This window comes from Mustela erminea, chromosome 18 (assembly GCF_009829155.1).
Source record: "Mustela erminea isolate mMusErm1 chromosome 18, mMusErm1.Pri, whole genome shotgun sequence".
Taxonomy (NCBI): Eukaryota; Metazoa; Chordata; class Mammalia; order Carnivora; family Mustelidae; genus Mustela; species Mustela erminea.
Genome location: NC_045631.1, coordinates 39,213,641 through 39,237,753, shown reverse-complemented (window position 1 = coordinate 39,237,753; position 24,113 = coordinate 39,213,641). Strand labels below are relative to the sequence as shown.

The following is a 24,113-nucleotide window of genomic DNA, read 5'->3' as shown; positions in this document are numbered from 1 at the left end:
CACGGGGGCGCCTGGGAGGCGGGAACGCAGCTCCGGAGCCGACCGGAGCTGGACCCGCCCTCAACCCGGCGGGAAAACCTTGAGGAGAAATTTTCTTTTTTTAAACATTAAGAAATTTGAGGATGGTGGGGCAGAACAGCTAAGTCCAATTTGCCTGTGAGTCCTTAGGCGGAAAACTGTCAAAATCTGTGGTAAAAAGAGACTTTTTTCCCCCAGTACTTTCTTGAGATAGTTTCATCTTTTCCTTGACTGAAGGGGGTAAAAAAATGCATCACCATGTGGTTTGATTCTTATATCGGCCAGTTTCTGCTTTATGGTGTCCCCGGTTTAGCTCTTTGGAGGTGTTTGGGGCCCATACCCTAGCAGGAGTGGGTCTCTTCTAGGGTTTTCTTAGGTTGAAACAAAATAGAAATTGTGGTGAATTGTTGTTGGACGGTTTTCTCTGAAAGGGGCGGAAGTTCAGCCAAGAAGGCCCTCAAACCCTTTACCAGTCAACAACGAATGGGGTGGAACGGAGGCATGGAAACTTTATTATTTTGGTCAATGATTCTCATTCTCTTGGGGGAGGAGGGAGAAAACCGGAAATAGTTTGGGATTACACTTTCGGGATTTTCAGAAAAGCCTGTATGCCCCCGCCCCACGTCGTCCAGCTCTCCTCCAGTGAGGAAAATAAGGAATTGTAAGAGGAGACTTCGGTGTTAAAAGAAGGGGCCCATTGAGTTTTAATCCTCAGAGGTTTAAATATATACGCTTAGTGGTTGACACTGAAGTCCCCGGGGCTCCGAGGGGTCAGTGAGTCTCTGAAGAACCCAAAGGCCCCGTCTAAGTTCCACTTTACATGTTCTTCACAGGCCGGACAAATCTAGGCCGGATTGATAATTTTATTACAATGAAAATACTTTAAAGTGCCTACTGTGAAAGTTAAAAACAACCTCATGGATCAACATTCTTCCATTTATTTACATGCAGCCTTTAAAATATATATACTTGCAGAAGTATCCATTGGCATGGAATAAGATAGCTTTCCTTATCATTGAAAAAAGCGGATTACAAAATAGTATGAACAGTGATCTTTTTTGTCAGAATATATATATATTCTATATATAGCTGTGATATATATAATTCTGGAGTGATATAAACCAGTTTCTAAGTGAATTTAAGTGCCTTCTTTTTGTCTTGCTGTACTTTGTAAACTTTTTTGACAATGCAATATGTTACTTGTGTAATTTTAATGATTATTTTAAAATAGCTTTTAATTGAAGTGCTCATGGAATGCTTAAGCAAAGTGCTATGGTATGGTTTTATGGTTTTAAAGGAGGTTCACAATATGTTTTTCACTGAGAGCTAAATTTCTTGGCCATGTTTTCAAAATATAACTGATTTTAAGTTGATATGTAACCTTTTAGATGAGTAAGTAACAATGTGATTTTAGCAAGTTTGTGACAAAAGGAGAATATGCATTTGGGTCAGATATATTTGTAACTCTTTGATGAAATGTCTTAGTTGTTACTTCAGAAACAGAAAGGCTTAAAAAAAAAAGAGAAACAGAAAGGCTTAGAGTTGTAGTTTTATGTACATGTATGGGTATATGTACAAAAAACAATGTCTTCTGAATTGGCGCAATAGTGACACAAAGTCACCTATTAGGAATATTTTTTAAGAATTATTTTTTGGTGTAAGTAAATTATCAGTCATTTTAATAAGTTCTAAGAAATGTTCATTTCAAAATCAAGTTGTGTAGGCCCTTCTTAAGAATTATAAGTAACCAAAAGTGGAATTAGGAGGAAAATTATTGTTCATTTATTCTAATCTTTTTAATTTTACAGGACTTTAATTTCGCTGTTTATTTGTGTTATACAGCACAGCACATAATTGGTAGTAGTAATACAATCTTCTTAATCTGTTAGAACTTGTAAATTTTAAATGTTCTAAAGTTAGAATTTCTATTTCTTGTCTCTATTTTTACTGCTTCCAACAAAGAAAATATCAATACTCAAATAGAAAAGCTTCACTACAAAATTTTAAAGCTACAATGATATTTTGATTTTTTTTAAATGTAAAGATTATAAAAGCAACATACTAATTGACAGATCTTGAATGTTTTGAATTTGTTATATTGGGTTTTTTCTGTCAAATCTTTTAAAGACTGCATATTTTCTTAGACTATATCTCATCCAAATACATGTCTCTTACTCTACTAAAATTCTTTTTCTAGAATATTTGGCTAAGAGGGAAAAGAATTTTAAACATTTCATATCATTTGAGATGAATAGATACACTCTTAATTGGTGGGAGCTCTGTTAATTAGACATTATATTAAAAGTTTTGTTAATAGAGGGGTTCCTGGTTGACTGACTCAGTAGAGCATGTGACTCTTGATTTTGGGGTCCTAAGTTTGAGCCCCACGATGTGGGTAGAAATCACTTTAAAAAAAAAGTTTTGTAAATAGATAGATAGCTATTTACCAACAAGGTATCAGTTTCTCCATTTTAAAAAATAGCTCTTTGTTGCTATAATTTCCTTTCTCCTTTGTCTCTTGTATTTTATTTTTCTAACCAGGATAAATTCATTACATAAGAAAAAGGATGGCATCTAAAATAAATACCAGTTTCACTTTGATTCCCAACCAGAAATATAGACGTAGTAATCGTCGACCCAGCAGCTATTTTTCCAACACCCTTGGCTCAGATTCTCAGCCCTTATCAACGCTTGGAAATTTTAAAGCCTTGCCATTGGAAATATTCCAAATAATCTTAAGATATTTATCAGGTGAGGTCTGGGAACTATGAGTAGGCTATATAGATGCTTGAATTTTTTTTTTTTTTTCCCTGCAAGAACTACTGTATCATCTTGGGCCCTGCTAGAATGTTAATGGTATTTACATTATGTTTGTTTTCTGGTTTCATCATTATTAGGTAAGGGATATAATGAAGAAAGTGTGGCATTCAAACTCTTTAAAGTATGCCTCTAATTATAACTTAACTGTTACATCCCTAAGTATTTCCAACTCATTGAACAGGAGATTTAAAACAATTTAAAATTTTCCCCTTTTCCTCCACTTTTTATGTATTTTATTATTTAGTATATTATTGATGAGCTAACTTATAAATTCATAGATTGTACTAATAATGATGTTCTTGTAATTAAGCTATTTATATATATATGTATATGTATTTCTTTTGGTAGTGAAGGATATCAGCATGCTAAGCATGGTGTCCAAAACAGTCAGCCAGCACATTATTAATTATATTTCAACCTCGTCAGGAAGCAAACGACTTTTACTACAGGATTTTCATAACCTTGAGCTGCCTAGCAAGAGACAAGACTCTGCCATACTGGAACATTACAGATCTCTAGGTAATTTATGTAATGAGAATTGTAACAAGTAAAGAACTACACTTAATTAAGGGGATTTTATTAAAGAATTCCGTAGGGCCTGTGGGAAATGGGGGATATTTCTTAAAATGTGCCTATTTCTATGATGCTTTAATTCTTCAGTGTGAAGACTTTTCCATAATAGTCCCTTATACTTATCTTTAAAGATGAGAGAATGCGCTTTAGTGTAAAGTATCAGTCCTTGTGGTTTCATGTGCATACAGTGTCACCTTTTCTTATTGTTTAGGTGACTTTCCAGTGAAATTGATGTACTTCCTATACTTCCTGGGTATCTAATGAATTTTTTTCTAAACTTCTTTTCTCTTTCAACCATAATCCAGTCCTTAAAATATAAAAGAAATGTAAACACATTATTGTGGAAGATCACTTATTCTCTTATCAGAAACAATTTTTTAAAAGTACTCCACACATTTATTAATAAATCATTACACTATAATAAATTAGTCTTATCAAAGGAAATTCCATATAATCCATTCCCTTGATTTAAAATCATCTATGTCTTTTACCCCATTCATTGATGTACTCAAATAAAATTCTAATTTTGACTTGACTAGTGGCACCAGTTTAATTATGAAATTACCTTATAATTAACCAAAACATGGCAATAAAGCCCAAAATTAAGGTGATGTTTTCAATTTTTAAATAAAGGCATACTAGTTAAGTTAAATGATTATTACCCTTTAGTAGCACAAGGAAGCCTAGCTTTAAGATAATAAAATAAGACTATATACGTGTATATAAATACATAAAAGTATATTTGATAAATTAATAAGATTACTATTAATTAGATTTAGTTTCATAAGACTAAATGAAAGGTTTGTAATCTGATTACAGTGTTATGTGTTTCAGTATTTGTAGTTGGACTTAGTAAAGCCTGTAACAGAACATAGCAATGACTTTTTGCTACTTGTCATTGTAAATATCTTTTTTCAAACATCCTTAGTTGTAGAATAAGTGGTACATTAAAAGAGTTTATCTTATGGTTTTGATCTGAAAGAATTTTTTTTCTCCCTAACCAAGATTCAATCACTTAAAGAAACAAACAACCATTAAGATAATTATATGGATAATTCAGTGAAAAATACAAATATGTATTGATCTTAATAGCCAGCTTTTATTTATTTATTTAATTTTTTTAAGTCTGCATTCCAGCTCTGTTTCTTTCTTTTCTCTTTTTTTCTTTTTTCTTTTTTTTTTTTAAGATTTATTTATTTATTTATTTGACAGACATCGATCACAAGTAGGCAGAGAGGCAGGCACAGAGAGAGAGAGGAAGAAGCAGGCTCCCCGCTGAGCAGAGAGCCCGATGTGGGGCTGGGATCTTGGGATCATGGGATCATGACCTGAGCCAAAGGCAGAGGCTTTAACCCACTGAGCCACCCAGGCACCCCAATAGCCAGCTTTTAAACACAGTTTTATTCACATAATGATTTCAAACTTCCACTTAGTTTTGGTGCAGACACCTGGCTTATGACTGATTCTTTAGGTAAATGTTTGATGTACTTACCGTTTTCTCTTGTTGCCTTTCCTATCTGATCCGTTCTTGTTTTCAGACATTAAAATAACATTTTCAGAATTCTGTGCTCTGAAGATTATAAATTTTAATTTGCTTCTTCATATAAGACAGAGCAGATGGCCAGTGTGAAAAGAACATTACATCTGACTCTATTTTAGTGGGAAGAAATTTTAAAAGTTAGTCTCTAAAGGGTATAGCAGAGCACCTGTGTTAAAAAAATAAATAAGTCAGCCAGTATTGGTTTTTATGGTAAATTGCAATCCTCAAAAATAGGAGTTTTACATTAGAAAAAGCAACCAGCATACAATTATAGCTTACACTTCCCCAGCTATGATCTGCCGTGGGACTGGATGCCAAAACATGAAAGGGAAAGAACTCAGCTTAAAAACCAAACATTGAAAATGTCTTTTTATGTACAAAAATACAGAGGGTTTATATTTCAAACTCAATTCTGGTCATGTGTTGTCCAAACATAGCAACTTCTAAAAATAAATTGGGTTCCCATAGATTCTACGGAATTATCTGAAGTAGCTATCATATACATTAAAAAAAAAAAAGTAAATGCAAGGAAGATAAAGATAGAGAAATTCATGATATTCAGGTATTTATTTTGCTATCATATATCTTATTTTTAGTAGCATTGCCCTTATAGGAATGTTAACAATGTATTGCCATTTTAGGAAAACAGACACATAAAGTTAGAGGAAACCGATCATACACTTCTGTCACTGTAGTTCAAGTTACATGTCTCACTGGGAAATTGAAGGGTTTTTTTTCTTTTTTAAAATATCTGAACACAAAATTCTATACATTCTTAACATGTAAGCCCCATAAAAGGATATCTTTGAAGGAAGAAATGGATATTTCATCCAAACTGAATACTTTCTGTGAGTGAAAATAACTTCTAACCTCTGAAATTTTAAGTACTTACGATTCAAAATTTTTTTATATGGAGAAAGGAATACAAAATCGCTTTTCTCATTCTTTCCATGTTTTACATTAACAACTCTTAAAGCATTTTCCTTTGTGAACATTTTAATTTCAAGAAATATTGGAATCTGTTTTCTGTAGAATAAAGATACAGTTCCACTAGTGCAGCTTTGTGTCTGTTGTTGTATCTTTTTTAATCTAAATATTTTCTATATCTATCTTATAATATCAATTTCATCATTTTTATAAGATTTTTATACCACTTAGTGGACATCACAGTTATTTGGTAAACACCATATATTCTAAGTGTTTGGTACCCTTGCTCCCAAACTTCCTCTTCAGAATCATATCAGCTCACAGTCCACTGTGATTTATCGTACTTGACTTTCAAGGAAATGTATGCTGTGCTTTACAGGTACTTTTACATTAATTGTATCATTGTCATTTTTTTCATGTGTCTCTTTATGTTTTCAGGTCTGCTGTTTAAAAGATGTACGTTGCTGCTGCCCACAAGGGAAAGACTAAAGTACATTCACAAAATACTGGCAGAAGTAAGATCACACTTCTCAACTGGTTCACAATCTTGATTTCTAATAAAGCTATTTGTTATAGCTTTTTAACAAGCTATGAATGGACCATTTTAGATCCATCTTCAATTAGTAGAATTTTGTGAATTAATACTAATAACTGATTGATGATAGTCTAATACTATACCAAGTATCCAGAGATTATAAAACACCAAAATGTAGTAGTCTTTTACTTATCATAAAATAATTTTTATGTATAATTAGGAATATCATTCAAGTTTATTAGAGTTATCAGAGTATAAAAGTATTTTTTAACCTACATGAGAATCCTTAAATCCTTTAAAGTGGTGATTTAGATTTTTATTAAAATGAAATAATTTCTGAATGTTTACTCTTACTGTTTATGAATGTATGAAAACAAGGAAAGTGGGGTTTTTTTAGATTTTTTTTAAATTTTATTTATTTATTTGACAGAGAGGGAAATCACAAGTAGGCAGAGACGCAGACAGAGAGAGGGGGAAGCAGGCTCCCCACTGAGCAGAGAGCCCAATGTGGGGCTGGATCACAGGACCCTGGGATCAGGACCTGAGCCAAAGGCAGAGGCTTTAACCCACTGAGCCACCCACGCTCCCCAAGATTTTTATTTATTTGACAGATAGAGATCACAAGTAGGCAGAGAGGCAGGCAGAGAGAGAGAGAGAGAGGAGGAAGCAGGCTCCCAGCCGAGCAGAGAGCCCGATGTGGGGCTCGAGCCTAGGATCCTGGGATCATGACCCGAGCCAAAGGCAGAGGTTTTAAGCCACTGAGCCACCCAGGTGCCCCAGGAAAGTTTTTTTAATATTAAAATAACAGAACTTCTGAGGGTGCCTGAGTGGCTTAGTTGGTTAAGCGTCCAACTCTTGGTTTCAGCTCAGGTCATGATCTCAGGGTTGTGGGATTAAGCCCCATATTAGGCTCAGGCCTCAATGGGGAATTTTCTTGAGGTTCTCTCTCCCTCTCCCTCTCCTTTTGCCCCTAGCACCCCCTCCCCATGCACACAAGCACACACTCTCTCTTTAACTCTCTCTAAAATAAATATTTAAAAAATTTAAAAAATAAAACTTTTATGGTAATTTATGACTTGAATGTGTATCCATGTGTTTGGGCATAGTCTCTGTATAAGTTTTGATTTTCAATATACAAACTCAAACATATATCCAACACTGATGGTTCAGTTTTACACTCAATAGTATGCAAACTGTTTCTGATGCATTCGCTTTTTTTCATGTCAGTATTTGCACTGAGTTCAGGTCTATATTATTAGAGCAGCTTCTCAGATAATCTTCCTGCCATATCTTTCTTTACTTTGCAAGACATTCTGTGTGCTGAATCAAGGTTATTCTTCCCAAAGAATCCCTTTCATTGAGTTAATTTTCTTACTTAAAAATCTTTCAGTGGCTACTTAATTTCAGCAAGATAAGGTCCACTGTAGCTGGTATTTAGGGCTCTTCCTGACAATGCAATCTTACTCCCTACTACACTGAGCCCAGTTAAGTATGTCATATCTTTCTTTCCACATAAAGCTTTTCATTCCTACCACTGCACAATGTTATCCTTATTTTTTCTCTCACCTATCTTTACTATCTTTTTCATTCCTTATATTTGAATCCTACTTTAAGACAATGCTTTTTTCACATGCTTCAGAAGCTGTTTTGATCATTCCCAAATTTATCGTTTTTACTTTCACAGTGTCTAATATAGTGTGTATTTAGTCATTTTCACATCTATGTATATTCTAACCTGAATTATCAAAATAATTTCACATGCGTCTATTTTATTCTTCTAAATAAATTATGAACTCCTTTAAGACACTTGGTTTTATACTTCTATTTTGACCTTACTTATGTAACACAATGCTAGTTATTTAGCCTTTTCATTATTTTCAATTAATAGTGAAAAATATTCCTGCATATTTCCTTTATATTTGAATGTCCAATCATTGTACAGTTCCATTGTAAAAGAGGAATTAATAGTTGTTCTCTTTATAGGTTTCCTGTTTTAAATTCAATGGCTGTGCAGTTCCTATCCAATGTTTAGGATTACCATGTTATGGCATATTTTTACAGGTACATTTTTTTTTAATGAAAGAGGAAAAGGCATGTTTTTTTGAAGTGTTAACAGGTAAAGCATGTAGTCTACATTTCAGTAGGTTAAAAATAATAATAATCTAAAAGAGAACAAAATAAAATTATAAAGACTTGAGGAAGTATTAATCTAACAGTGTGTTTGCCACCTCAGATTTTTTTTCTTGAATTTCTCAAAACATTTATTTGCTCAATACCAATATACTTGAAGTTTCCAGCCAGTTGTAAAGACTAGAAATCTTGTGGGGTGGTACGCGCAGGCGCACACACATTTGTGTGTATGTAATGAATTTTTAGTTTTTTGCTAGTTATTTAAGATGTGATTTTTAGAAGTGAAAAAAAATTAAAGCTCTCGAAGATGGTAGATGTGTTAACTAACCTTACTGTGGTAATTATTTTGCAGTATGTACAATTGTAAAATCACGACATTATATAATTTAACTTACACAATGTTATATGTCAATTAGATCTCAAGCTGATTAAAAAAAGAAATCAACTACCTGGTTTTTTTAAAGTTTTTGACTAATCTTTTATTATAAACAAAGAAGATTAGTACTATTATTTATGTTATTCAATATTAATGGTATATTATTAATCTATTATATTGTTTTAAGCAGTTTAAATGTATAGTTTACCTTTGAAGAACATGGGTTTGAACTGTCCAGGTTCACTTATACACAGATTTTTTTCAATAAATACAGTACAGTGCTATAAGTGTATTACCTCTTCCTTATGATTTTCTTTCTTTATGATTTTCTTAATAACATTTTCTTTTCTCTTACTTTATTGTAAGAATACAGTAGACAATACATATAACATACAAAATATATGTCAATTGACTATGTTTTTGGAAAGGCTTGCAGTCAGCAGCAGGCTATTATTAATAGTTAAGTTTTGGGTAAGCAAAATTGACTGGGGGGCAGTGTAAGTGCCCCAATCCCTGTCTTTTTCTTTTCTTTTTTTTTTTAATTTTATTTATTTGACAGAGAGAGATAGAGAGAGGGAACACAAGCAGTGGGGGTGAGACAGGGAGAAGTAGGCTTCCCGAAGAGCAGGGAGCCTGATGTGGGACGTGATCCCAGGACCCTGGGATCATAACGTGAGCTAAAGGCAGATGCTTAATGAATGAGCCACTCAGGCACTCACCCCTGCCTTTCTCAAGGATCAACTGCAATAACTTATTTAAAACTTAACCTTACAGGGGTGCCTGGGTGGCTCAGTGGGTTAAGCCTCTGCCTTCAGTTCAGGTCCGGATCTTGGGCTCCTGGGATTGAGCCGCACATTGGGCTCTCTGCTCCATGGAGAGCCTCTTCCTCCTCTCTCTCTGCCTGCCTCACTGCCTACTTGTGATCTCTCTCTCTGTCAAATAAATAAATAAAATCTTAAAAAAAAAAAATACCTTGCAAAGTTTACAATTTTGCTCTATACGCCAGCCTGCCAGCCACCATCTGCGTGCCCAGATTCCAGTAGCGTAGGCCCTCCTACCATCTCTCTTCCAAGATATGTTTTTGCTTTGGGGGGAGGAAGGACAGGTAATATAAACACATATATTTATTTAAAATTCAAAAGGTGCAAACCTGTATAAAATGAAAAGGAAGTCTACCATCAGGGCCTGTCCATGGTCCACTGAGTTGCCTTCAACAAAAGTAACTGTTGTTGTTAGCAGTTTCTTCTACGTGCTTTGCATAGGGAATGTGATTAATTCGTAAACTATTAAAATCCAGATCAACTATTTTAAGAAAAATTGATATGATTAATGAACCTTTTCAAAATCTAACTATAGATTAGCATGCCATTTGAATTTCTTTTTCATATATGCTTAACTGTACATTCTGGTTGGGTCAAAGATAAATATTAAACTTTGTCGTAATAAAAAGTTTTTGCTCACTCGCATCAGAATGTTATTAGTAATTGCTCATAATTGTCACATTAAGATGAGATCATTCTCATTTGTAAGCAGTATCATAAATGATAACTAGAGGAAGTCAAAGGGATTCTGTTGAAAACTAAACCACGGTATGGCTGTGCCACGTATCTAACGTTGTGCTTTAGGATTTTGGTCTTTGTTACTTTGCCCATACTGTCAGGGTTCAGAATTCAGCACCACTTGAAAGTGTTCTGAAAGGATACTCCCTTGACAACCAAAAAGAAACTGGGTTTGTGGGCATTTCTAGGATTTGTTTATGTATATTTTCTTATTAATTTGAATTTTTCATAGTGGATAAAAATTGCACATCACCTTGATCATGCTCATAAGCTAGCAGTGACTTATATTTTGATTTGATGGTCAGGACATCTGTAATATTTCCTTCATTTTATTATTCTCAGACCTTAACGGCAGGTTGGGATGGACTCGAGTGCCATCGTGTGTATAACTTCTTATGTGAGCTGACTAATCTCTCCCGCAAGATGCAGACCGTTGTCTGCAGCAAACCAGGTAAAAAAAAAAAAACAACAATTCACAGCTAATATTATACAGATACTAAAATAGAAAAAAAAATAGCAAGAGTTTGAAAGTATGTTTAAAAGAAAATCATGACAGGGCACCTGGGTGGCTCAGTGGGTTAAGCCACTGCCTTCGGCTCAGGTCATGATCTCAGGGTCCTGGGATCGAGTCCCGCATCGGGCTCTCTGCTCAGCGGGGAGCCTGCTTCCTCCTCTCTCTCTCTCTGCCTGCCTCTCTGCCAAATTGTGATCTCTGTCTGTCAAATAAATCAATAAAATCTTAAAAAAAAAAAAAGAAAATCATGACATCCATATGTAGTAAAAGGACAAAGAAATGTAAGGAGAAGATAAACACTGAATTAGATTGTGAGGCACGTGATTAGAGAATGAAGTATTCAGAGGGCTCAACTGTATGAATAATATTTTATTAATTAAGACTGGATGGACGATACAAAGTTGTTCATTATAGTATTCTTTAAACCTTTATGTATATGGGATATTTCATAGTTTTAAAATTATGGAATCCTACAATCTAGCAGTTTCACGCTGAGATACTCCTACAGTGTGCATAAGGAGATCTGTGTAAGAATGAGCATTACAGCATGTAAGCATGAAAAACTGCAAACAATCCAAATGCCCCTCATCAGGAGAATGGAAAAATGAATTAAGTATCCATACAGTTGGGGTGCCTGGGTGGCTCAGTGGGTTAAAGCCTCTGCCTTTGGCTCAGGTCATGATCCCAGGGTCCTGGGATCGAGCTCCACATCAGGCCCTCTGCTCAGCGGGGAGCCTGCTTCCTCCTCTCTCTCTCTTTGCCTGCCACTCTGCCTCCTTGTGATCTCTGTCTCTGCCAAATAAAAAATAAAACCTTAAAAAAAAAAGTATCCATACAGTTAAAACCACTGTAGGTTAATATGTAAAACCACATGTATTAATATGGATAAATCTCAAAATGTAAGTTGAGAGAAAGATAACCAAAGGATATTTTGAACATGTTACTATTTATATACAAATTAAAAACATGTAAAATAATTCTATATATTCTTTATGGTAATATACCTGTATTAAATATAAGAACATGGTTAGGAGATAAGATGTTAAGTTTGTAGGTCAGCTTGGGTGGGTCAATACCCAGCACTCAGATATTTGGTCAAACATTATTCTAGATGTTTCTCTGAAGTTATTTCTTAGATGAGATTAACATTTAAATCAGTAGACTTTAAGTAAAGCAGATTACCCTCCATAATAAGGGTAGGTCTCATCAATCACTTGAAGGCCTTAGTAGAAAAAGACTGACCTCCCAAGCAAGAAAAAATTCTACCAAGCAGACTGCCTTTGGGTTTGAACTGAAACTCTTCTCTGGTTTCTAGTCTGCCAGCGTACCCTGCAGATTTTGGATTGCCAGACCTCCATAATCTTTGACAGAGAGAGCGATCACAAGTAGGCAAGGAGGCAGACAGAGAGACGGGAAGCAGGCTCCCTGCTGAACAGAGAGCCGGATGCAGGGCTTGATTCCAGGGCCCTGGGATCATGACCCAAGCTGAAGGCAGAGGCTTTAGCCCACTGAGCCACCCAGGCGCCCCGGCTTGAGATATTTTATTATGAAACAAATTATGGATCAAAAAGGCAGATTCGAAGTCTAATGAAACAATAACAAAATTACTTTATCATATCTCTCCCTGGACGAAAAACTTTATTGGCTCCCCAATGTCATCAAAATAAAGTCCAAACTGTTTATACTGGCTTTTACATTCTCATCCCAGTCTATTTTTTCAAATTTATTCCCCACAATTCTCTGTATCTGCTTGACATAGAATAGTCTTTACCTCTTCCCTCACTGTCTCACCTATCTCTTACACATTTCTACCTCATATCTTTTGTTCATTCTCTCTCTCTCTCTCTTTTTTTTTCCCTAAAATACCATCTGTCCTCATCTTTTAAGACCAGTTTGCCAGACTTCCTCTGTAAAGCCTTTCCTGTTGCTGTGTTACCTGGCTTAATACATCAAGGGGTACTTATTTCGTATGGCCTTTGATCAATAGATTTTCCATTTACTCTTGTCTTATCTACAAGTAAGTAGAACATAAATGGTAAAAGTGTAATATGGTGCCACAACTATGGAAAAAAACTTGACCATTTCTCAAAAAGCTAAACAGAATTATCATATGGCCAAGCAATTCCACTCCTAGGTGTTCCTAAGGGAATTGAGAGCTGGGACTTGGAAGGGTACTCATATGCCAGTGTTCACCATGGTGTTATTTACAATAGCCAAAAAGTGGGAACAACCCAGGTGTTCATAAACAGAGGGAGGGATAAACAAACGTTGGCTCTTCATACAATGGAATATTTTTCTGCCATAAAAGTAATGAAGTTTTAAAGCATGCTAAGATGGATGAACTTGGAAAACATGCTAAGTGAAATAAGTCAGACACAAAAGGACAAATATTGTGTTTCCACGTAACTGAGGTACCTCAAACAGGCAAATTCATAAAAACAGAAAGCAGATTTGAGGTTATCAGGAACTGGGGGCAAAGGGAAATGGAGAGTTATTGCTTACTAACTTAACCTCTATTTGAGGTAATAAAGAGTTTTGGAAATAAACAGTTGTGGTTGAACTGCAAATTGAAAGTAAGTGATGCTACTGTATTGTACATTTTAAAAATGGTTAGGATGGCAAACTGTGTTATATATATTTATATATGTATAAATAAATTTATATTTTACCACAATTTTTAAAAATTAATAATATAATAGGTTTTTTTTTAAAGATTTTGTTTGTTTGTTTGACAGACAGAGATCACAAGTAGGCAGAGAGCAGGCAGAGAGAGAGATGGGGAAGCAGGCTCCCTGCTGAGCAGAGAGCCCGATGCGATGCGGGGCTCAATAGCAGGACCCTGGAATCCAAAGGCAGGATTTGATCCAAAGGCAGAAGCTTTAACCCACTGAGCCACCCAGGCACCCCAATATAATAGATTTTTTTAAGTTTAGTTATTTAAGTAATCTCTACATCTAACATGGGGCATGAGCCCACAACTTCAACTTCAAGAGTCTCATGCTCTTCCGACTGAGCCAGGCATCCCAATATTATTATAGATTGTAAACTATTGAATTATACACTTTATTTTTTTTAAGATTTTATTTATTTATTTAATTGACAGGGAGAGAGGGAACAGAATTAGGGGAAGTGGGAGAGGGAGAAGCAGGCTTCCCGTGGAGCAGGGAGCCTGATGCAGGGCTCAATCCCAGGACCCTGGGATCATGACCTGAGCAGAAGGCAGATGCTTAATTACTGAGCCACGCAGTTGCCCCTGAATCATACACTTTAAATGAGTGAATTTCTTGACATGTAAATCACATATATTTTGATAAGTCTGTTTAAAAAGACAAACCCAAGATATTACTTCATACCCACTAGAACAGCTAGAATCAGAAAGTCATATAATAAGTGTTGGTAAGACAAGAATATGCTTGTCCAGATATAAGATGGTGCAGCAGTTTTGGAAAGCAGTCTGGCAGTTCCTCAAATGACTAAACTTAGAGTTACTATATGACCCAGAAATTCCACTCTTAGGTATATCCACAAGAGAAATGAAAAACATATTTCCACACAGAAACTGGTACACCAGTGTTAATAGCAGCATTGTTTGTAATAGCCATTTTTTGTAATAGACCTTTGGATACAACCCAAATGTCCTTCAGCATGTGAATGGATAAACAAAGTGAGATATATCTATGCAATGAAATATTATTTGGCCATAAAAATGAAGGAGGTACTGATAGATTCCATAACATGGATGCTTGAAAACATACTAAAGGAAAGAAGCCAGTCACAAAAGACTACATACTACATGATTTCACTCCTATGAAGTCCAGGAAAAGGAAATCTTTAGAGACAGAGGATAGATTAAGCGACCAATATTACTTAAGTCCAGGGGTAGTAAAGAATGGAGGGATGGGGGTGCGAGCTAAAAGAACGGGACTTCTAGGGTGCCTGGGTGGTTCAGTCGTTAAGTGTCTGCCTTTGGCTCAGGTTCTGATCCCAGGGTCCTGGGAATGAGTCCCGTGTTGGGCTCCTAGCTCAGCAGGGAGCCTCCTTAACCCTCTTCCACTTCCCCCACTTGTATTCCCTATTTCGGCTGTCTCTCTCTGTGTCAAATAAATAAATAAAACCTTAAAAAAAAAAAAAAAAAGAATGGGATTTCTTTTTGATGTGATAAAAATGTTATAAAATTGACTTGGTGCTGGCTGTATATATCTGTGAATATACTAAAACCACTGAATTGTATGATATATAAAGTTTATCTCAATAAAATTGTTTAAAAAATAGTCCCTTAATAATCTAAAATTTTACAAAGGAAAATGAAGTAACACTTCAGTACAAAGTATATTACAGATGTCTACCACTCACCATATCCACTGTGTGCATATCCAATATGCACATCAGCCTTTCTAGGAAGAATGGTTTACAATTTTTTTGTCTTCATAGGAAGTGCCCGAAAACTGGAGTTAAGGATAAGACTGTTCTGTAGGAACGTCCTGCTTGATCATTGGATACATCGGAGTGATTCTGCTTTTTGGTTGACACGTATATTAAAACCATGGCCAATGGTGAATCAGGCAAGATTATTATATATCATCTTCGGACCAGTATCTCCTCAAGATGGTGAGCATCCATTTTTTTAGGGATGTATGTTTCAAAAATGTTAATTACTTCTACTTTAGGAAGCATATCTTTTTATACCTCCTTAGTTTCCTCATTCCTGATGATTAAAATGTGTTTCATGATTTCATAGATATATACTACATTAGCTTATGCATAGCTTAAGCTTCAAGACTACATGCCATTACCAAATATATTCCTGTCATCTCTGGTGCACCTAAAAATCACTACTTTTCATTTCTAAACATTACCTTACCTCAAGATTATGTTGCTGCTGGAAGGGAATAATACTATCTGTAAAACACAGTAGAAGTTAAATTGACATTCTGTCTAATTTGGGGTACATAATATGATTATGCACATTTTTTTGCCTTTTTAATTAAGCTTGGCTTAGATTAATGTTAAAATTAGCATGCAGTTCTTTGGTTCACATTACCTATATCAGGAGTTAACCAGTTTAAAGTAGCAGCAGGAAGCCAATCTGGGATTAAATTTTATGTGTAATTCACAAGGAGAATTGCTCATAGGTAAAGATTCAAAAATTGACTGGATTACTGTGTTTTGATATATTTAATGTTTGGAAGATACTCAAATACAGCATGCTCTCTTTTTGAAGGATATCAGATTTCATTTGATTTTAATAAGATTACATTAATTGTTTATTATAATTTTTTTGAAGATTTTATTTATTTGACACAGAGAGAGAAGGCACAAGCAGGGGAAATGGGAGAGGGAGAAGCAGACTCCCCACTGAGCAAGGAGCCTGATCATGACCTGAGCCGAAGGCAGACACTTAACCTACTGAGCCACCCAGGCGTCCCATTATAATTTTTGTTATAGGAGTAGCATTATCTTTGAACTAGAAGCACTGTTTTCTTGGTGAAATTACCTTTTCTTTACTTCATGTAGCAATTGTTGCTAAACTTCGTCACATCAGTCAGAGACGTTCACACTTATACTGTTGTCAGAATTGACTTTTCATTGTGAAAGTAGCATATATAAGCAATGGGATTCTGTAATGCCATCCAATTTCCTTTTTAAACAATCCATGAATCTTTATCACAAAGCCAACTATTCTGTCATAGCCTAGTTTTTGTTTCAATTATCCAGGACAGGTGGTTTGGCAGAAAATGATAGAAGGACCTACAGATGAATCCAGCCTGAAAGGTTTGGCTGATGCTATTAAATTACTGTATGACACAGGCACCAAAGAGTGGACAGCAGATGATGTTATCAGTCTTGTAGATGAACTATCAGGTAAACGTACATATTTACCACACAGAGTAGTAGAAATATATTCTTAGAATACAATTATAAAATTGTAAGGATAATCCTATAGGTAACAAATGAATTGCCTATTTGAAATCAATAAATGTTCTAAAATATTTGAAGAGTTTGGTATATGTTTGAAGAGAATACATATAATCAATTTCCTTTTCTCCAATTGCCAATAAATATATATTTATTATTATTTGAAATTTTCATAATTTAATCAGCTCAGTTATTCCCATTTTGCAAGTTCCAAATTCTCACAATCTCCTAGGTTGTGTAAGAAGAGAGCCCTCTTCTATTGGCTCAAAAGGAAAACAGTTTTTTCTATTCCTGCAGAATCCTTTAGATTCTAAAGGTTATAAGTTTTCTTTGCTTACATAGAATTAGATCACCTTGCCTTTTGATCTGTGTGTGGGAGAAATGCTTTGACTATATTGCTAGGACATTTGTAAAAGCCACTATAACTTGGCAATAATCTCTGTTTCTGGTTGAATGCAGTAAATGCAAAACTATAGCATTTTTTTTCTGTGCTTTTCCCTTGGCTCTAGTTGTATTTCCAAAAAGGTAATATAATATTGCATGTATTTAATGATGTTTACTAGAGCTATTATGTAATTTCTTACTGAATAACTGTTCTTCCTCTAATAAAAGTGGTTCCCCGTGAGTGGCTCCTAGAGAATAATGCACGTCTCCTAATCCTAAGTGGAAACAACATCTGTTTCACTTTCATGGCGAGTAAAGCTGTGAATGGACGGGCCATTGAACTGGCAAAGCTGATAGTCTTTTTGGCTTTGGTAAGTAAAAAACAAGCTTTTCTCTAGCAAGTTGTTTAACATTATAGTTGACTTACCAGGGAGCTTCCCTGAAGGAACTGAAATATGTTCAGAACATTTTGAAAGAATAAGTACTTAAGCATCTTTTTTTTTTTTTTAAGATTTTATTTATTTATGTGAGAGAGAGAATGAGAGAGAAACCATGAGAGGGGAGAACGTCAGAGGGAGAAGCGGACTCCCCATAGAGCTGGGAGCCCTATGGGGGCTTGGGACTCGATCCCGGAACTCCGAGATCATGACCTGAGCTAAAGGCAGCCGCTCAACCAATTGAGCCACCCAGGCACCCTTAAACATCTATTTTATGTATATTTAAATTTTTAAAAATATATATAATGTAATATCATATTTGGAATCATTCCTTATATTACTCTCACCCCACTTAATGTCCATATTTTCATTATACAGCTCTGTTGAGTTATATTCTTTTTTAAAGATTCCATTTAAAAACAGCTTTTATGATTTGCTTCAAAATAATCATTGGGGAGCAGGAGAGGATGTGAAAGTAAATGGTAGTAGAGACGAGACAAGATTGGTAATTGCTGAAGCTAGGGAATGGATATTGGGGGTTCACTATGCTACTATCTCTACTTTTGTATAGTTAAAATGTTTTTCAAAATAAAGCAGTAGGGGTGCTTAAGTGGCTCAGTCGGTTAAGCAGCTGCCTTCAGCTCAGGTCATGATCCTGGGGTCCTGGGATCAATCATGCATTGGGCTCCCTCCTCAGCAGGGAGTCTGCTTCTCTCTCTCCCTCTGTCTCCCTGCTTGTGCTCTCACTCTCTCTGTGTCAAATAAATAAAATCTTTTTAAAAAGGAAAAAAAAAAACATTAAAGGGGGCGGTTGAGTATCCAACACTTGATTTTGGCTCATGTCAGGATCTTAGGATCATGAGATCCAGCCCAGTACTAGGGTTCACACTGGATGTGGAGCCTGCTTAAGATTTTCTCTTTCCTTCTCCCTCTGCCTTGTACTCCATGCTGCTCTCTCTCTCTCAAAAACAAACAAACAAACATTAGATATATTTAATATTCATTCATTTAAACACATTGAATATTTTACTATGGGCCTAACACTGTGTGAGATTCTAAGAGTATGGAAATTAATGGAACAAATCTCCAACCAAAAGCTGCTTAAGGTCTTTTTTTTTTTTTTTAAGATTTTATTTATTTATTTGACAGACAGAGATCACAAGTAGGCAGAGAGAAGCAGGCAGAGAGAGAGAGAGGGGAGGAAGTAGGCTCCCTGCTGAGCAGAGAGCCCGACCTGGGATCATGACCTGAACCGAAGGCAGAGGTTATGATTAACCCCCTGAGCCACCCAGGCACCCTCCTTAAGGTCTTTTGAGATCTCTCAAGGTATATATAAATAAATTCAGTGTGATAAGTACAAATATATGTGTATTAAAAAGATACAACCAGACGTAGCAGAGGGGAGCCAATACTGGGTGAATATAGCACAGACAAGGCTTACCCAGCCCCAGCAGAAATAGATTTTTTTTAAAGATTTTTATTTATTTATTTGACAGAGAGAGATCACAAGTAGGCAGAGAGGCAGGCTGAGAGAGAGGAAGGGAAGCAGGATCCCTGCTGAGCAGAGAACCCGATGCGGGGCTCAATCCCAGGACTCTAAGATCATGACCCGAGCCAAAGGCAGAGGCTCTTAACCCACTGAGCCACCCAGGCGCCCCAGAAATAAATTTTGGAAAATGAATGGGAGGAGTTTAGTTTGCTGGGAGATGAGGGGTGTGTGTGTGTGTGCAAATTATTCTAACATGTACCTGCCTACATTACATAGAAATCTCACTGATTTGCCTACCGTCACAGATGCCACCCCAGCCAGTGCTTCAGAAGCACTAGAATAGTCTTCCAGGTGACTGTTGTGAGGAATGAGTGAAGTAATGCATTTCTTATGAAGTAGATACAAGAATCTTTACCAAAGGAACAGCTTAAAACATGAATAAAACTTCTGTGGCTTTTCTTAAAATGTGAAACTGAAGAAAGCTATCAAATTAACTACATTCACAGTGTAAATATTTATTTTAGTAATTAAGCAGATTGCCTCTGAGAGAGAGAGAGAGAGGGAGGGAGAGAGATGGAACTGCATGTATTTGCAGGACCGTAAGCCGCTCAGTATTATTTCAGGAGTAGAATGTGCAGAGGAGGAGGCGGTGAGGAAGGGCAGTAAGAAGGGAGAGGCTAGGTAAGGAAGGCTTTGCCAATCATTCTGCGGGTCTTAAACATATCCTCTAATAGGGAGCTGCTGAAAAGTTTTAGGAAGGTGAGAGCCATGGTAAGTTTTAAGTGTTTGGAAGGTTACTTTGGCAGCACTATAGCAAGTCACCTTTATTGACACTCCTAGAAAACCTCTGATAAACATCTCAGTGCTGATCATTCATTTTCTCTAAGTGGCCTCAGTTTTGTCTTATCTTCATCTTCAATTACTACTCAATTACTACTAGTGGTTTTTTTTTTTTAAGATTTTATTTATTTATTTGACAGATCACAAGCAGGCAGAGAGGCAGGCAGAGAGAGAGAGGAGGAAGCAGGCTCCCTGCTGAGCAGAGAGCTGGATGCAAGACTGGATCCCAGGATCCTGGGATCATGACCTGCGCTGAAGGCAGAGGCTTTAACCCACTGAGCCACCCAGGCGCCCCGACTACTAGTGTTCTTAAACCATTTTATGTGTGGGGTAAATGGTTTCCCAGAAGAGACCGAGAGCTCTTTGACATTCAGGACTAGGTGACTTATTTGTTTCATAGTGCCTGGAACAGTGCCTTACACATAATACATAGTCAACAAACCTTTCCTGTTAAGTTTACATTATAACTAAATGTTGCACTACTCTATGTGGTTTATTTATTTATATATATGGTTTGTTTTCATACTGTATATTATTTGATATATATGGTTTGTTTTCATACTGTATATTATTTGGCTATATGAATTAAATTGACCATTTAGAATGTTAGTAAATACACCTTTTTCCTTTTGGCCAGCTTTAACTATTAACATGTAATCTTTAAATATTTTTATCCTTGGGGTGCCTGGGTGGCTCAGTGGGTTAAAGCCTCTGCCTTCAGCTTGGGTCATGATCTCGGGGTCTTGGGATCAAGTCCCACATCGGGCTCCCTGCTCAGCGGGGGGCCTGCTTCCTCCTCTCTCTCTCTCTGCCTGCCTTTCTGCCTGCTTGTGATTTCTGTCTGTCAAATAAATAAAATATTAAAAATAAATAAATAAATAAATATTTCTATCCTTTATTTTTAAAAGATCTCATTTATTTATTTGTGAGACAGAGTGAGCAAGAGAGAGAAGAGAGAGAGCATGAGCAGGGGGAGAGGCAGAGGGAGAGGGAGAAGCAGATTCCCTGCCGAACAGAGAGCCCAGACATAGGGCTCCAACCAAGGATCCTGGGATCGTGACCCAAGCCAAAGAGTTGCCCAACCGTCTGAGCCACCTAAGTGCCCCCTAAATATTTTATCTTTTAAGTAATGGATAAATATTCTGTACAACTCTCAAGGTGGAGAATTGATAAGATCATAGTTCTCTTGCCTATTAAAATTGCCTGTTTGTCGCCCTTACTAGATTCCTGGAAAATAGAGGCCCTGTCTTTATGGCTTAACCATTGTATCTCCAGCTCTTAGCATCTGCTCAATAAATAATAACTGCATGAATGAGTGAGCAGAAGTCTTATTTTTGATATGTTTAACAGTTATTTGTAATACTAGTTCTTACCATAATGAATAATATGCTGTGATAATCTTGGACAAAGCTTTTATTTACATCACACTTTTTTCCACTAAAATTGTACCATTTAAAAGGAAAGGAAAGTTAGATGTAGGAGCATTTCCCACTTACAAACTCAATATGATGTCATGTGTAATAAATTCTGTAAAGTCATAAACCATCATTGTCAATACCATTTTTAAATTCCAGTGTTTTCTTCACATGAAGCTTTACCATTACTCTTTTTATATCGAAATCAGGTTTGTGAGAAAGAATTATACTGCATGGATTGGGCAGTTAAAATGATGCAAAAAGTCTGTAAAGTCTTTAGCACTCCCATGGAAAGAAATAACTTCCTGCAGAGTGTGGCGAATGCATTTGCGTGTGTTATAATGGAAATGCTCCAGTCGATCATGTCCGGTGAGTGAGTGTGCTTGTAGACGGTGCACAGGTGTGACTACAATGCATTCTAGTCTCCACTTGAAACAGCGAATTCCATGTAGACTTTCATTTGTAAACCAAGAATAGAAGAAGCATTTTTTGTTTATTTTTCCACAAGATATATTTAGCTTTTGGTTTTGCTACTTTTTAAAAATCTTGCATGGATTTTAATGGAAAACCTAAAGTTGAGGAGTCTCTTCTGAAAGGAGCTAGTTCCAGTTTTGCACAGCAAAACGTTCACTTGCTCACTTCCCAACCACCCTAATCATCATAATAATGCCCTATATTGTTTAGTTTCAACACATATGATTATATAGTTCTATTAAGTAGCCAACATGATAATCAACCCTATTTTACAGATGAGAAACTAAGGCTTAGAGAAAGTACTTGACTTGCCCAAGGTCATAGAGTTAGAGGCAGTAAAGCATGGAGCAGCATCCTTTTCTTCTGACTCCTTATTCAGTGCCCTTATACAGTTCCTTGACTTAGTAAAGATCACTGACTAGTCCTCTGTTACCTATTATTAGGGGAAATTGGAACATCTTATTCCAAATAAATCATTTATTTAAAAAAATAACTGTCATTTTCTTTTCCCTACTGTCCACTCCTGTGTGTGGCGTACAGGAGACCGTGACGAAGATGACAGAAGCTTTCTGAATTTGTTCCATCTTGTGCATGCTCAGGCAAACTTCCATAAGGAGGTCTTGTATTTGAGCATGAATACTCTTTCTACCTAAATACTCAGGAAGTCTTGCATTTCGAGAATACCTCACCGAAGAAATAATCGGAAGAGGTGCTACTTTTCCACAGCCAAAGAATAGCATCCATGGGACTTTTTATGACCTAAGTAACCTAAAAACTCCAAAGCTGCACAGAATTTTAGAAGCAATTGCTTGTACCATTATTAATATAAAAATTACAGGCAAACCCAAGAGTGTATTGAGATTTCTCCAGAAAACAAGCTGTGCCTTTCCAGATTTTGGTAAACCTAACCCCCAACTACATAGAGCATTAGTGCCCAATTGGGGGCCAACCTGTATGTGTTAGATGTTGGAAGCAAGGGAAAATTCTCTTTTGTAAGTAGAGGTGACTCAAATTCATTAAGTGGCTTCTATATGTTCACTTTGCCTAGGTCGTGTAGACATAACCTAGTATGCTTTATAAAGAACTATAATATGATGCTTTGGAATGTGCACATAGAAATCACATTTTTTACCACCTTATGGCATAGAACATTATATTTTGTTGATGTTTTATGTGAACTAACAGATCAAAAACTAAAGGAAGTGTGTGTATATATATATTCATATGTATATAAGTATGTCTGTATATTTCTATACATACGAACACACACACACACACACACACACAAACACACACACACACATTTCCTTCTTTAAGACAAAAGTCTATAAAAAGAGGAAAGTATATGTTGTCTTAATACAATTAAGTCATCTTTTATTCCTTCCTGGAGATTAGAGTAAAATGTTGCAAATAAAGGAGAATATAAAATGAAAGAAAGTACCCATTCTCCTGCCAGAACAATCTTCACAAATAATTTGCACTTCTTCCTAAAGCTTTCCTCTCTCTCTTCAAGAGTGGGGTTTGAGGGAACCCAGAAGCAGCATGCATAGGGAGGGCGGCCCTGAGAGAGTGGGGTTTCACTCCAGTAAATGCATTCCAAAGATGCTCCAGACTATTTCAGTCTGACTAGCATTTACCCACCACTTTTACTATTAAAATAGAAATGAACAGTATCTCATGGAGTTGAAATCAGGGGCTGGGGCCCTCCCATTTTCTTCCTGCTGAAGATATACTCATTCCTACTGGACTACTTAGAGGATGGCTTTCTTTTTCTAAGCCTTTGACTTAACTCACCTCTGCAGCTAAGGAAGGAAAGGGACACTAGAAAATATAGAAATTACCCACAGAAGGGGGTGTAAATTGTGTAATTTGTGGGAAATTCTCAAGTGTTTGGCAAGAGTTTAATAAGATAGAGGAAGAGTGAAAATTTGGGGAAAAATATAAATTGTGATAAAAGATTTTACTATATTTCAGTAACAAAGGCACTTACCTTCATTTTTGAAATATTGGAAGTTAACTACCTTTCCGTGATGAATCGTCCAACTATAATTTCATCAATGGCAGAAATTTTTTTTCTCCAGAGTTTAGTATTTGCATATTCATGCAGAAACAAAGTTCTTGCTTTTCTCCTGGTTTCATTTTTCTTCCTCTCATTTTAAGAATTCA

The 24,113-nt window shown here is 36.1% G+C and overlaps 1 protein-coding gene across 3 annotated transcripts; it reads left to right on the top strand.

Annotated features, from left to right (window-relative positions):
* FBXO47 (F-box protein 47) lies at positions 1-23,659 on the top strand. 3 transcript variants are annotated; one of them, XM_032319761.1, is made up of 11 exons: positions 1-156; positions 2,560-2,769; positions 3,187-3,357; positions 6,317-6,393; positions 8,397-8,474; positions 10,821-10,929; positions 15,424-15,600; positions 16,708-16,854; positions 17,521-17,663; positions 21,683-21,842; positions 22,488-23,659. In XM_032319761.1, exons 2-11 carry the CDS (start codon positions 2,586-2,588, stop codon positions 22,598-22,600), a joined length of 1,359 nt encoding a protein of 452 aa, XP_032175652.1. In that variant the 5' UTR covers positions 1-156; positions 2,560-2,585; the 3' UTR covers positions 22,601-23,659. The 3 variants fall into 3 exon arrangements, with proteins under 3 accessions (XP_032175652.1, XP_032175655.1, XP_032175653.1); XM_032319764.1 differs by having other exon boundaries at positions 1-188; XM_032319762.1 differs by having other exon boundaries at positions 1-191.
* The last annotated feature ends 454 nt before the right edge of the window (positions 23,660-24,113 follow it).

What these genes read in the sequence shown, in the direction of transcription:
- FBXO47 (XM_032319761.1), top strand. Translation starts at nt 2,586, where the DNA reads ATGGCATCTAAAATAAATACCAGTTTCACTTTGATTCCCAACCAGAAA. An exon ending in CGTTGTCTGCAGCAAACCAG is followed by an intron (nt 10,930 to 15,423) that starts GTAAAAAAAAAA and finishes TTGTCTTCATAG; the next exon opens with GAAGTGCCCGAAAACTGGAG. An exon ending in GCTCCAGTCGATCATGTCCG is followed by an intron (nt 21,843 to 22,487) that starts GTGAGTGAGTGT and finishes TGTGGCGTACAG; the next exon opens with GAGACCGTGACGAAGATGAC.